This window comes from Patella vulgata, chromosome 5, assembly GCF_932274485.2.
Source record: "Patella vulgata chromosome 5, xgPatVulg1.2, whole genome shotgun sequence".
Classification (NCBI taxonomy): domain Eukaryota; kingdom Metazoa; phylum Mollusca; class Gastropoda; family Patellidae; genus Patella; species Patella vulgata.
In genome coordinates this window covers 29,707,156-29,722,485 of record NC_065883.2, presented here as the reverse complement: position 1 = coordinate 29,722,485, position 15,330 = coordinate 29,707,156, and the positions used below count along the sequence as shown (strand labels likewise).

The following is a 15,330-nucleotide window of genomic DNA, read 5'->3' as shown; positions in this document are numbered from 1 at the left end:
CGAAACTTGAAATATTGGTTTATCACCCTAAGATCTCGGTTCCTTTCAATGAATACCTGACAACTCATCCCAAAGACAACTCATCCCAAAATAAGACAACTCATCCCAAGATATTAGCTGTACTGAAACTCATACATAAAGATAAGGATATAATGTCATATTCTGACGAATTTCTATCAGGCAATGATATGGAAACAATCAGCACGACTGGGGCCAACATTTCCAGTCGCATGTATGGTTCAAAGATGGAATTGAAACGTGTACACTATAAGTATACGGAGCACCCAGAACTTAAAATAACTTATAATTTAAAATAACAATATTTATTTTATTAAAGCAACAAAATCAATTTTATTAAGATAACACATTTTTATAACAAAATCAGAATGGTCTGAGTAGTCTTGAAAAAAAGCAATTGTATTAAAACAAATATAACTGGCATGTATATTTGTTGGGATGAGTTGTCTTATATCTCGACCCATGTTTTAAAGTTGGGATGAGTTGTCTTATATTGGGATGAGTTGTCTTGGGATGAGTTGTCTTATATTGGGATGAGTTGTCTGTATACCCGGACTGTAACTTCATGGACACTGTAGAGGTCATAATTTTTATCCGATTTAAAAAAACGTTTTAGTATATCACTGTTACATGCTAAGGATGGCCGAGTTCCAATTTCGTGAAAATCGGACCAAAACTGACTGACAAAATGGCTGCTCATCGTTCTCAAATAGCGTAAAAATATGGTATATCAAGATTGTGGACCCTATAAAGGTCACAATTTTTATCCGATTTTGTTGAAACTTGAAATGTAAGTTTATAACCCAAAGGTCTTGGTTCGTTTCGATATTCGCGCATATCTGACCGTAACTTCCTGAATTATGGCCCCTGATTGTACGAAAATTCGCTTTTTTTTAGCTTGTAATTCTTATCCGATTTAAAAAAAAAAAACTTTTAATATATCACCGTTATACCCTAAGGCTGGTTGAGTTCGATTTTCGTCAAAATCGGCCCAAAACTGACAGACAAAATGGTCGCCCCTCGTTCTCAATAGCGTAAAAATATGGTATATCAAGGTTGTGGGCCTTCTAGAGGTCACAATGTTCTTCTGATTTTGATGAAACTTAAAATGTAAGTTTATAACCCAAAGATCTCAGTTCCTTTCGATATTCGTGCATATCGAATCGTAACTTCCTGAATTATGAACTCTGATTGTACGAAAAATCGCGTTTTTAGCTTGTGGACCCTAGATGTCACAATTATTATCTGATTTAAAAAAAAAGTTCGAATATATCACCGTTACACCGTAATGGCTGTTGAGTTCGAATTTCGTGAAAATCGGGCCAAAACTGCCAGATAAAATGGACGCCCCTCGTACGTAAATAGTGTAAACATCTGGTAAATCAAGGTTGTGGACCCTCTAGAGGTCACAATTTTGATCCGATTTCGATGAAACTTTTTAGTTCCTTTCGATATTCGAGCATAACTTCCTGAATTATGGCCCTTGATTGAACAAAAAATCACGTTTTTATACGGCCACATTTTCATGTGGACGTATCATGCCGTTGCCCCTGTCCGTCCGGTCGTCTGGACGTCCTTCCGTCCACAATTTGTTTGTGGACACTCTAGAGGTCACAATTCTTATTCGATTTTGACGAAACTTGAAATATAGGTTTATCTCCAAAAGATCTTGGCTGCTTTCGATATTGGCATGTATCGGATCGAAACTTCATGGATTATGGCCCCTGTTTGTACGAAAAATCACGTTTTTAGCTTGTGGAACCTATACAGGTAACAATTTTTATCCGATTTTGTTGAAACTTGACATGTAAGTTTATAACCCAAAGATCTCAGTTCCTTTCGATATTCATGCATATTGGACCGTAACTTCCTGAATTATGGCCCCTGAATGTACGAAAAATTGTGTTTTTAGCTTGTGGACCCTATATAGGTCATAATTTTTATCCGATTTAAAAAACCGTATTATTATATCACCGTTACACCTTAAGGAAGGTTGAGTTCGAATTTGGGGAAAATCTGACCAAAATTGCCGGACAAAATGGCCGCCGTTTGTACGCGAATAGTGTAAAAATAGGGTAAATCAAGGTTGTGGACCCTGTATGGGTCACAATTTTAATTTGATTTTGATGAAAAGCATGTTTATAACCTAAAGATCTTGGTTCCTTTTGATATTGTCACATATCGGATCGTAACTTCCTGAATTATGGCCCCTGATTGTACGCAAGATCGCCTTTTTTTAGCTTTAGTCCCTCTGGAGGTCTCAATTATTATCCGATTTAAAAAAACGTTTGATTATATCACCGTTACACCGTAATGAAGGTTGAGTTAGAATTTCGTGAAAATAGGACCAAAATTGCCTGACAAAATGGTCGCCGCTTGTATGCGAATAGTGTAAAAATATGGTATATGTCAAGGTTGTGGACCCTGTAGAGGTCGCAATTTTAATTCGATTTTGATGAAACTTGAAATGCATGTTTATAACCTAAAGATCTTGGTTCCTTTCGATATTGTCACATATCGGATCGTACTTCATGAATTATAGCCCCTGATTATACGAAAAATCGCCTCTTTTAGCTTGTGGTCCCTCTGAAGGTCACACTTATTATCTGATTTTAAAAATCGTTTGAATATATCACCGTAACACCATAATAAAGGTTGAGTTCAAATTTCCTGAAAATCAAACCAAAACTGCCGGACAAAGTGGCCGCCGCTTGTACGCGAAAGGTGTAAAAATATGGTATATCAAGGTTGTGGACCCTGTAGAGGTTACAATTTTAATCCGATTTTGATGAAACTTGAAATGCATGTTTATAACCCAAAGATCTTGGTTCCTTTCGATATTTGCGCATATCGAATTGTAACTTCATGAATTATGGCCCTTGATTGTAGGAAAAATCACTTTCTTTTTAGCTTGTTCTCTATCCATCTCTCAAAAATGTGGGCGTATCCTGCCTGGCAGCCGCTGGTTAGCTTGTGGTCTACATGTAAGTAGAGGTCGCAATTTTTATCCGATTTAAAAAAAAGCGTGTGAATTAATATATCACCATTACACACTAAGATCTTGGTTCCTTTTGATAATCGCGGATACCCAAACTTAACTTCCTGGATTATTGCCCCACCATAATGAAGGTTTAATTCGAATTTCGGGAAAATCTAAATGAAACTGCCCAACAAAATGGCTGCTCTTTGTTCGCAAATTGTGTAAAACTATGAAATACGAAGGTTGTCGACCCTCTAGAGGTCACAATTTTTATCCGATTCTGATGAAACTTTAAACATATCTTTATATCCCAAAGATCTCAATCCCTTTTGATATTTGCGCATTTCAGACCATAACTTTCTGGATTATTGCCCCTGATTGTACAAAAAATCCCCTTTGTTTTTAGCTTGTTCTCTATCCATCTCTTGCAAAATGTGGGCGTATCCTGTCTGGCAGCCGCTGGTAAATTGTTAGTAAAATTTATGTTCTAAATACATAACCAATGGAAAATATATTCAAGCCACGAGAAAAAACATTTGTAATTGTAGTCACAATCATAATTCATAAAGTGTTCAAATAAGCTACACTGTAAGTTATTGCCTTTATTTGTGCCATTTCAATGGGATGAATAGTTGAGAAATGGTAGTAGCAGGCAACATTCTGATTTATACTGAAATGGCAACAGCAGGCACGGATCACAGTTCACGCTGTGCAATAATTAACTTATCCACCCACATTTTCCTTAGTCTGTCCACAATTCTTGCAGACATTTTACTGCCCCTGTGAAAAATCATATAAACCTGTAACAAATTCTTGATTTATTTTTTTCTAACTTGTCAGTATTGTTCAGCCAAGTGTACCCGGTGGTATCAATATCTAGATTTGCCTAGCTATTGTCCCGAACAACTTAACAGACACCTCCAAAATGCTGATAGTGGTAAAGAGGTATTGATAAAGTGTTCACACATGAGTTCATGAAATTCAGCTCAATTCCAGATTATTTAAAGATATATGCCCACAGCAGCTAAGTCATCCTACTATCAGACAACAAGGGTTGTTGCATATTCTTTTCTTTTGTCAGTAATGAATATTTACAACACACTTAAATCTGATTAACCCATTTGGCTTCTAGTTCTGTCCTATGCTAACATTTAGTATACAAAAATTTAATATCAAGGGCTATAACTGTGGCAGTAATTATCGGAAATCGTTGAAAACCAATCGGCCTCTTTGACTCATGACCGTGAACACTGTATAAATATAAAGTCCATCAGATATTAACTTTTGCCTCTAGAGCTTCCACAAGATATTTCAAAGTGATCAAGTGCTATAACTCTGGCAGTAATTATCGGAAATCGTTGAAAATCAACAGTTTTCCTGATCGAATGACCTTAATCACTGTGTATTAATTTAGAGTTAAATTTAACTTTAGCCCGGAGAGCATTCACAAGATTTTTCAAAGTGATCAAGGACCATAACTCTGCTGGTAATTATCGGAAATCGCTGAAAATCAATAGGCTTCTTCGTCTCATGACCCTAAACAGTGTGTATAAATTTAATGTCAATCTGATATTACCTTAAGCCTTTAGACCAACAAATGGGGCGGAGACAATATAGAACCACATTTCAATGTGGGCGTACAAAAATTTGATTAATTTCTTATAAAAGCTAGGTAAGGTCGACCATAAAGCTAAATATTAGTCAGTAGAGTGTGTGCAAAAAACAAAGACTTAAAAATGACATTCTCTATTTATACTATAATTCTGGACTAAGTTCATTAGATTCCTATTATTGATGAGTCTCCAGTAAGATGGAATTGTCTAGGGGTTTTGGAAAAAAAAAGGATCTGTGGGAAGGAAATGGGGAGAGAGTTGGAAAGGCAATTTTGAGATTTTCTTTACTTACATGGCCATTTTGGTAGAGTTTGCATATGGTTCTCAAAAAGTAAATCATATATTCAAAAGTGAAAAAAAGGGGTTTGCTTTATAAAAATAATGTTTCTTTATTGTTGGTTATAAAGTGAAAGTAAAACAGCTCTCAGATCAGAATTTGACATTTCACCATCTGGAATCTCAGAATTCTGAATCAGCTCAGAAACATCAATATTAGACGGATCACTATCTGTGACACGTGTTAGCAAATCTTGATTTATTATGATTACTTTTGGTTGGTCCATTTTAATACTGTAGGACTGATTAACAGTTGCAGGAATGTTTGTATCATTTGAAACACTGGAAAGACTGGATGATTGAGCAATATTATTTGATTGACAAGTGGAAGGAATGGAAATAACTGTTATTTTTTCTGTAGACTCCGACTGACCAGCCACAGAAGTATTTAATGGGACAGACAGTTTGGATGATGATTTTCTGTCAGATTTTCGTTTCTTTAAACCCCACATAACTCGAGATATTTTACGTTTCGATAAAACTGTACTGGATGGATTTTGTTGCTCTTTTATAAAAGCTTCTTGTACGTTTGACGTTGAAACGTTTTTGGCCTCAAACTGTGAAATGATAAAATCTCGTGTGTTTTGGTTCATTCGTTGATGAGCAACTTCAGGTGGTACCCACGGCACTGTAGAATCATCAGGTACATGGCATCCAGTCATCTGAATTCGCCATTTTGTCAGATCTGAGAGAAATATTTTGAAGTTTACAAGGAATGAACAGTTGTGCCGATCTTGTTTATGGGCCATCCCACCGCAACCTGAAATGTATCAAAAATAAAAGATAACTTTGGTCAAATAATGAACCAATTTTATGGAATTCCAGCCAGAAGTTGTGACTTCATGAAATATAAGATTGTACAATTTCCTTCAACTCTTGAAGCCTGGCCTTCACCTTGCTTACACAGTCTGTGACTATTGAGGCTTCTTAGAGACATATCACCACAACTGGAGCATGTTCAAAACAATGACGGGACTTGATTTATGTGACTCCACTTATTGATCACAATTCTCTGAATTCGGAACATTCTGAACTCCCTTATGACCACATTTAATATCAGTCTCTTCTAACATGCAATAGATCAATCAAAACCCCTTCCACATTTTATTTACTTGGAATAGAAATATTTAAAGTTTTTCAAACCTTCTTTACATTTGCCATATCCACCACATTTTCTCATACAATTTCCATGACCTGGACACCACACGTACCAATTTACCACATATTCATCTCTTGCTTGACAGCGACCTATTTCTTCTTTCTTCTTCTCCCCTTCATCTGTTACCTCGAAATAATCATCAAAACGATTTCGCTCCAATTTGTGACCTTTTCTCTCCCATGATGCTTTATCGATGGCAGATTCTTGACGTTTGAGGATAACAAGATTTTTTTTGACATGTCTTTTTCCCTTATTTAAATATATATCTTTGATTGATGGATGAGATTTAAGGAAATCAATCATGGCTTCACCAACGGGTATAAAACAGATTTCTTTATTACGGTCGTAATTATGATATATTCGAGCCTTTTTGAAACTTTTTCCTCGTTTTTTACTGGACAATTTCTTGCCTTTGGTTGTTACCTCTTCCTCAGAATCAGAATAACTGTCAAATCGATACACATCTTCATTAACAGAACAACTTTGTTGCAGACTTTCAGGTTTGTTATTCCCACTTTTATCATTTGGAGCATCAGAGACTATAGTACCAGTCTCCAATTTTGTAACTGCTTCATTTTCAGATGTTTCCTTCTCTGACTGCCTGCATGTGGCTGGTTCGCTTTCATCCTTATTGTCATTATGTAAATTACTAAGGTCACAAGATACAGCATCTGCTCTGATGCTATTTTTAAATGACTGTTTGCGAGTGTGATATGGACTTTTTGATAATATTTTTTTAAGGCATAACTTTTGAGGAACTGGTTTGGATATTTCTTGACAGGCAGTAATTTCACTAACAGGAACTATATCTTCTATTTTGTCCAATTCATCGGTTTGTATTTCCTCAATCTCATCTGGACCATCATCTTCAAATACATGGAGATCCAAAATGCTTTGTTCTGGTTCCTTTGTAAAATCTTCAACAAGACTCTTGTCTGGTGGGATATCAATGTGTGATCCATAGCTATAGTCCTTTGGCTCTTCTGCCTGTAAAGAGATCAAAAGTATAAGAAATTCAACATGATAAAAGACCAATAGATATCTTCCTTATATAAATTTAAGGAAAATAAGGCCTGATATGGACATAAATTGATCTACTATTAAGATGTTCACAAAAATAGGTTCACCAAAATATAAATATCAGTGTCATTTTAAAACAATCCCTCGTTGCTTCAAAGAGGTTCAGAAGTTCTAAAAATAACGAGTAGCCTACTTTGCCACTTTCTGCACATCAAATGACATGTCACTAGACTTGTAGCTAAATGACACATGTCCAATGTCACTGGACTTGTGGCTAAATGACACATGTCATGTCACTAGATGTGTAGCTAAAGGATACATGTCACTGTATTTATAGCTAAAGGATACATGTCAGTAGATGTGTAGCTAAGGACCCTTGGTTTGTAGCTTAAGGATAAATGTCACTAGATTTGTAGCTAAAGGACAAATTGGATATGTATTTCAAGAGCAGAATATAACAAATATTATAATAAAATAAACGAACCTCAGTTTGTTCAGTTCGTAAACTGTTGTCTATAAATTCTATTTTATGAGGTGTTACTGGTTGCTTCAGTGATTGGATAATTTGTTCAAGGCAAGGACATATAACATCTAAACAATTCTGTACAAACAAAAACCAAATAAATACAGAATTAGAGAAAACAAAATAAAATAATAGAAAAAGTTTCTGTAGCTTTAATTTCATAATGCATTTACTGTTTGATCCTTTAATAATTTCTCAGAACTAAATATGCATTAAATATGCAAGAACATCAACACTGAATCTCCAGTATTTCAAGATCCAAAGAATATCACAATCTTGGCTTCTATGTTTTAAGGCTGCATCCTTCAGTAAAAGAAAACAGTAGACTCCCGGGGTAAATTATTAAAAGATATCACCCTTTGAGCCTAATTAGGTCACCTGTTCAATAAGCTGAACTGAACTAAGTCCACAACAAGTCAGATAACTTTTTACATACAAAATGACATAATATATTTTATTTGATACTCCAACAGAGCTATTGAGTGCTAAACTAAAAGAGTTACCTATCGTTGATTTTATATAGTAATGAATTAATTATTATACCTCAAGTTGTTTGGAATCATTTGTTAAATTTATGATGAGAGTGGAACCTCTAATACCACAAATACCTCTATAAAATATAATATACATCATCTAATTAATGATACAGGTGGGAGAACACAAACATCTAGTCAGAGGATGTAAATTATTTGTTCCCTTCTATAGCAAGATGTATTAGACAACCCCTACAATTGTTTTGAACAGAATTATAAACAAATAATGAAAGAGTTTTATTACATTATTACTTATTTCAAATACTTCTGATGTAGTGCATAAGAGATACACTATCTTATTAATTTCAGAGGTTTGTCCAGTGTTTGAGTATTCACTACAAGCACATGATTAGTCTATATTCACTGCACACAGTTTATGTTTACAACACCACTATGTAAAAGCATGAAATAAAATGGTGTTTTACAGAATGTCAGCTCCAACTGGGCTATATTTTGCCAAATATATGTGAAAGTAAATGATACATTTCTATTTATTTCATAATTCAACACTGATTCCATTAAGAACAATAAGTACTTAAATATACTACCTGGATAAAACTGTAAGAGGTGAACTATCTAAAAACTTTTTGATCAAGGCTACAGTTAAATACAGTGCTTCTCTCTCTATAATTCCTCTAGTTACCTGAATGAAAATATCTATCGACACTTAAAATTTGCCTAACTTTCACCATCTAAAGCAGTTAAGATTTAACAATGCAAGTGATTTATGATATATCTAAATCAATTTAATAGGGGTGAAAAAATTGCAAATCCTCTTCAAAAGATAAATCTATGCGAGCAACCATGCTATTAATGTTTTATTCAAACCCCAAATACACCGAAAATGAAATAAATTCCTTTCCAGTGTCTTGAAAGTAATACAAAACACAGAAAGGTACTGTAGATTTATCAGCCCAAAGAAAAAATATATATTTTACTTGCACATAGGGATCTTTAGCAGGGGTAAGAAACTGGAGGACACAGAGAAAGCCCACAAGGTTGGACAGGTGAGTGGTGGTGTTAAAACTTACCTCTGGTACAATATCCAAGGGAGAGAGCTCCACTCCACCAAATGTGAAAACAACATCAAACTTTTGTGAATCACACCATTCACATAACTTGACCTGTAAAATAAAACAGATAAACCATTCAGAAAGACCTATTCCCTTAATCAATCCAAGATACCTCAAATATTTGCAGTGCCACTCTGTTTGAGAGCCCCCTTGAGATCACCACGTTGCAGATAAAACAAAACTTTGGAGTTTCCCACACCAGGTTCCAACCTTTCAGGTGTAACGTCAGTGAGGATACCAATGATGGTGCTTACGGCCCCTTAACCGTTGGAATTATATTATAAATATGTACCGGTACTTGTTTTACCTGTATCTTGGAAGTTTCACAAGTAGTACATTCATCTGTCAAGATACAGTTAGACAACCTGGTAAATAAAACAAAAACTACTGTATACATATGTTATTTTAAATACAAATCTTCAAATCTTATTACTATTTCAAAATAATATACTACCATACATTTCAATACTAAAACATTGAATTTAATCATGTAAAGTTTACATTGATTCTCATGCAATGTTTTAATCTCATGCAATATTTTAATATAGCAACTTCATATAAAGAGCATTCTATACAAAAACAGGTAGTGCAGTCAAAAGGAAAAAGTGTGTAACTTACAATAGACACAATAGTTGAATGACAGCAAGGGTGATGAAAACTCAATTACCCAAGGTACCACACATTAGTCTCAAAATGACCTTGTGCGTGTCAAGTAGAGATTAAACCCCATTTCTTTCTCTCTCTCAATTACCTAATGCTGGTGCTTATATACCCAATTCAATGTGTGCCTAAGTTGAACAAACAAAGTGGAGTATGTGTGTCTGACAAATCCCAATTATATGCCAATTTGTGTGATCAAAAGTCAGGTGTGCACCAGCACCACATCCGCACCCTTGCTTATCTGTGTAAATAAAAAGCTGAATTCTATGTGTGATGATCACCTACAAAGGATGTTTCTGTATAATTTTCTTCATTCTTTCTTTCCTGTCGGCAACATCTTTGGCATTTCTTTCAACACCCTCAACTTGAATAAAATAATGGAGAGACATATATAAAGGATATGATAATTCAATATTAAAGGATATGGTAAATCAATCAGATAATGTAAATGCGGCACTTTTTTAAATGGAAGTTTGAGAGATACACTTTAATCTTGCAAATCGAAATGTTAACATCAGATCAAGATGTACGGCACATGTACAAATTATGAAAGATGTTTCCCGATCGTAGGAACCCACCAAAGATCCAATTCTTTCAAGCAGAAAAAAATTGAATTTGACAGAAGGCGAATATTAAAAATCAGATCTTCATGGTGCAGACATGGGGTATAAATTGTGGCTTTTAAAAAATTAGGATCAGCTAGTAGGCCTAAGCCTATAGGCTACGTTATTAGGCTATAACCCCTACATTTCTGTGAAAGGCACAATGATATGCTACAATCAACAGCTGAACACCAGGAACACCACCAAGAACAAAATATGAACAATTTTGACCGATTCAATACAAACATCACTATTTTTCAAATAGAAAGATTTTGTGGCAAAGACGATGTCACAAATTGCTTTCTTTCTTTACAATAATCACTGAAGTTACTTTCAAAAAATAAATCATTAACAGTATTAGTATCCACCTTTGCTCAACACACTTCAGGGGCTTCATGTCCACTATGAAATAAATTTCATGGTTGAAAAACCTCTCGCTTTTTGTTTTGTTTTACCAAATCAAATCATATTTCATTAATTTGAACAATAGCGTATGTGGTCTGGTTCCGTCGGGGTAAAATGGAGTTGTTTCCCTTCCCCCTTTATGGACTCTAGTTCGGCGGTATCCAGCGCTGTGATCCACCTACCCCCAACAAAACAACAATGTTCTCTAGATACACGTTCAAAGTAACTGACATTTCATATTATTTTCTTGCAGTTTTCAATAACAATAAATCACTATTTTATGGCACAAAACTTACCAATTAGTAAACCAACTCGATGAGTAGAATTGGTCATGATTGCCGAACTCCGAATAGTTGCAGAAGAGATACTCTCTAAACAAAACATTCCTCCGATTTTCACACGTCGGATGTAGCCTCTGTTTTCCAGACTCAATCTGATTCACAGAGAATTACAAGTCTTCGGCCTAGCGAATATTCACTGCTGATCAGTGTGATACAGACTGTCTCGATTATACAGAGCATCCGACAGGCCACGCTGATCAGCAGTGAATATTCGCTAGGCCGCAACAATGACTGATAAGGATGACATCATGCGACTTAACGTCTTATGTAAACAATGCACGCGCCATTCAGCCAATGATAGACGCCGCGTGCTGCGACGACACGTGTTGAAGGCAGTCATCTTTTACAGAGATATTAGAAGACTTTCGTAATTCTCTGTGAAACAGTTGCCGACAGGCCCGTAGTTTGGCGCCCCATAAGCCGAGTGACATTTGTTGGGCGCCCACGACGAATAAACGTCTGGCTTTACACGTCAACCAAGAAACCGACCGCAGACAGACGCCAGAAGAAATCGACCATAAGAAAGCCAACTGGAGATTGTAAGAAATTTCCCCGGTCACGATGGGGATGAAATTGATTCTGGCCCTATTCCTCGAAATCTTAAGTAAAGATAAAATCCAAATTTTAGTAGATACTTCAATTTTGATTGGCTAAGCACTAAAATCAACCTAATATTATCCAATCAAATTACTAAAATTTGGATTTTATTATTATTATTATTGTTCGATTTATAAAGCGCTTCATTACACGTGAAGTGTTTCTAAGCGCATATCACAAACATATACTTCAAACACACAAAAACAATCAAAATCAGGAGAACATAATTAAACACAGCTGCCTGTTAGGCGCTATTATTCAAAAGTTTATATCCAACAAATCAACCGGCTAATCTCTATATTGAACTCAGTCGAGGTATTACCTGATGAACACCTACACCAAGTAGAGTTCAAAAATAAAAACGAAGATAGTTAAAATTTCGTGAAACAGGCCCCAGGCGTGATAATCTTTAAAATTCAAACAGGTCGTACTAACCCGAATCCGAACTTTTCAATTTTCTCATAAATTCAAATTTTTATAATGTTCTTATCAAAATATCATAATACGCCCCAATATATCACAAATTCAGCCCCAAAATTGAAATTTCCCGTCATTTTCATAGTTCCTCAGGTGCAAACCCTATTTTCCAAAAGTTTATTGGGGGCAGGGGGAGGGGGGGTACCCTAAACCCTTCTCCAAAGGAAGGAAGGCGCGTTCACGGTGCGCGAATAACAAAAAAGAAACTTGATAATCATAATTCAGCTACTGTATTTTATTAATTGTTTTCTCATATAGGCAGAAATTAACATAATCGCCCGTTACAGCATCTGCTATATCGAGTGTCATAGGCAGAAGTGCCACAACAACCCCCATAAATACTACTAGAGCCAATGGCTGTCCTCCCAACAATATGACCACCACAGCACATGCTGTATCGAGAATCGTAACCACTGGTGCCACAACACCCTGAATATATACTGTCTGAGCCGATTGTCGGTCTACTAATAACCCGACCGCCACAACAGGTGTTGTATCTTGAATCAAAACTGTTACTGCCACAGCATCCGGAATAAATACTGTTTGAGCCGATTGCTGGTAAAGGGACAATCTTTCCACCACAACACATGTTACGCCTGGAATCTAAAGCACTGGTGCCACAGCAAGCTGAATAGATACTGTTTGAACCGAATCCGATCGTTGGCCTGCGTACTATCTTTCCCCCACAACACAGACTTGTTGTAGTATCATAGGTACTGAATCCACAAGTACCTGAAATAAAATAAATCGCCAAGCTTGAGTTTGGATTTCTTTAGTAAATAGTGTATATATAGTTGGCAAAACGACGAGCATATAAATGAATGCTTATTTGGCACTGGGGCAGTGGTGAGATCGACAGAGGTTAGGTCTGGCTAATACGACTAGAAATTACTGGGAAGGTGGTACACTGATACCTGGGTTAGATAAGGATGATGTTTGGGTGACTAAGTGTTTGTAACTCCATTAAGCGGCTTAAGTGATTCTTGTGAGCTAAATCACTGTATTGAACTGGTGTACATTAGATATTAAGGCCCGGTCTCACTGCACTTACGGATGCAAAGAGGATGTAAAACGGCGAAAAAACGTGCCCTCCGTATGAAAACGCCATGCATCCTTTGTGTACTCATTGCATACGTGTTTCATACGCTCTATCCATCGAGCATCCGTTCACATTGATTTCATCCGCGCAAAGAGTTTTGAGCTGGACAAAACTTTTATAACGGATGAATTTTCTGCCGTGTACGATGTAAATGCGCGATATATTTATACGAGCACCAAACGTTCCATGTCCGTTATCATCCGTTAACGTCCACTGTATCCTCTCTGCATCCTCTGGGCATCCTCGCAACCGCTCCAGCTGAAAACGGAAAGAGGGAGGAAAGGTAAGGCACATGGAACGTCTATACATCGTTAGTAGCGCGGATATAGAAAAGATGTAAGCGCATGCATCTCGTATATAAAGTTTTCAAAACGGACAAAGTGTTTGTATCTGGGATGTATCTGGTATATTGAAGGATGTCTGGAGTTTGCCTAACCCCTTCGGAGCTGTCATCCACTTCCTTCTGCTTTCATCCGCTAGGCTTCCGATGAACATCCATTTAACATCCCCGCTACATACTTCCCACGTTCGTTCTTTTCCGTTCTGTTTTCGCAAATTTTCGTCAATTTTGTCCATTTGTGAAGCGGATGAAAACGGATGGAGCCACCCCCCGAAAGTTTGCTCGTCCGCTGTGTCCTTTTGCATACGTTTTGTGTTCATCGGCCACTGGGACCGGGTCTTTAGGAAAGCTGTACATGATTACGTTTACCGGGTATCGTCGGTGAAGTGTCAAAAGGATGTATCTAAGAATTTCTAAAGATTAAGAAATAGAACCTTTTGCATTTCAAAATTTCCATAAATCAAGATACAACATTTGGACGCATGATACCCAGAACAGTTCTAATTGGCGTAGAGATACACAGCTTAGAAAGAAATGTGCATATTAATTGGGAGAGTTTAAAAATGCAAAAAAGTGTATTTGACTAATTTCCCGAGATACACCCTTTTGACACTTCCCCGACGTTATGTTTCGTAAAAGTTACTAATTTTTGTTAAAATTTCAGGAAGGTTCTTTTATACAACTCACCTTTATTGCTAATAAAAGCCTCAGTTCTACAAAACATTAACAAAACCAAACATATTACTCGAACTAAAAGGCGTGTTTCCATTATGTTTATCACTGAAACACGAAGGAAGATTTGTATAAAAGTCGTTCTGTTTGACAATAATTCTACACGATTTTCCAAATCTATGTGATGATAAATTTTCATTGTAGACAAAATAAATACTCACCTTAATTGAGCTGCAACCTGAGTATTAAATTATATTTCAATTTTTTTAAAGCATGTAAATATGATCACTTGTGTATAACATGTGGTAATGATTTCATGAGATTATCAAATCGTGCCAGTTTTAGAAGAAAGGAATCTCTTATCTGTATAAATCAATGAAACATTAACCCAGTTTGCTAGTATGATGGAAATATTAAACTTGGGATAAAACGTGAAGTCGTTTCTGGGGAAATACGACAATGCAAATACATGTATATGTAGGTAACAGTTCATAATATGTTCGTTACGAATGGCATATATAAGACACCCCAGTGTCAAGCTCCGTGGAATATCCAATTTTTTTTAAAAACTTACACTTGACACGGTTTCGAAGACTTTTATTAGCCTTGAAAAGACAATATTGTTTGAATAGAGAAGTGACTTTATCCCTATGTGGTATTAGTGTTAGTATGTGGTTGGGAGAACATCGTTCTTTAGCTTCAGTGTTGCTTTGGGCTTCCCCATAACAATGGTATAACTAGGATAGCTTTAATAATATTAATTAGTGATACATGTGCTTCTTTTTGGCCTGTCCAAAATCTCTGACAGATATTTTCCAGAGATTGTCTAGCTGTTTTTCGAGGAATCGATTTAGTAATGACTTGACGGGTTTAAAAGTTAGT

The 15,330-nt window shown here is 36.1% G+C and overlaps 1 protein-coding gene and 1 long non-coding RNA gene across 3 annotated transcripts; both read right to left on the bottom strand.

The window, feature by feature from the left end:
* Window positions 1–4,957: 4,957 nt before the first annotated feature.
* On the bottom strand, window positions 4,958–11,368 carry LOC126820493 (uncharacterized). 2 transcript variants are annotated; one of them, XM_050548504.2, is made up of 9 exons: window positions 11,219–11,368; window positions 10,201–10,279; window positions 9,563–9,620; window positions 9,214–9,306; window positions 8,731–8,825; window positions 8,193–8,259; window positions 7,611–7,727; window positions 6,091–7,093; window positions 4,958–5,707 (listed from the first exon to the last, which is right to left on the bottom strand). In XM_050548504.2, exons 1-9 carry the CDS (start codon window positions 11,304–11,306, stop codon window positions 5,001–5,003), a joined length of 2,307 nt encoding a protein of 768 aa, XP_050404461.2. In that variant the 5' UTR covers window positions 11,307–11,368; the 3' UTR covers window positions 4,958–5,000. The 2 variants fall into 2 exon arrangements, with proteins under 2 accessions (XP_050404461.2, XP_050404462.2); XM_050548505.2 differs by lacking the exon at window positions 11,219–11,368 and adding an exon at window positions 10,886–10,973.
* A 1,186-nt stretch (window positions 11,369–12,554) lies between these two features.
* LOC126820523 (uncharacterized) lies at window positions 12,555–14,742 on the bottom strand. Its single transcript, XR_007679987.2, has 3 exons — window positions 14,670–14,742; window positions 14,464–14,556; window positions 12,555–13,069 (listed from the first exon to the last, which is right to left on the bottom strand). It is a non-coding gene; the product is annotated as an uncharacterized LOC126820523 (long non-coding RNA).
* Window positions 14,743–15,330: the final 588 nt, after the last annotated feature.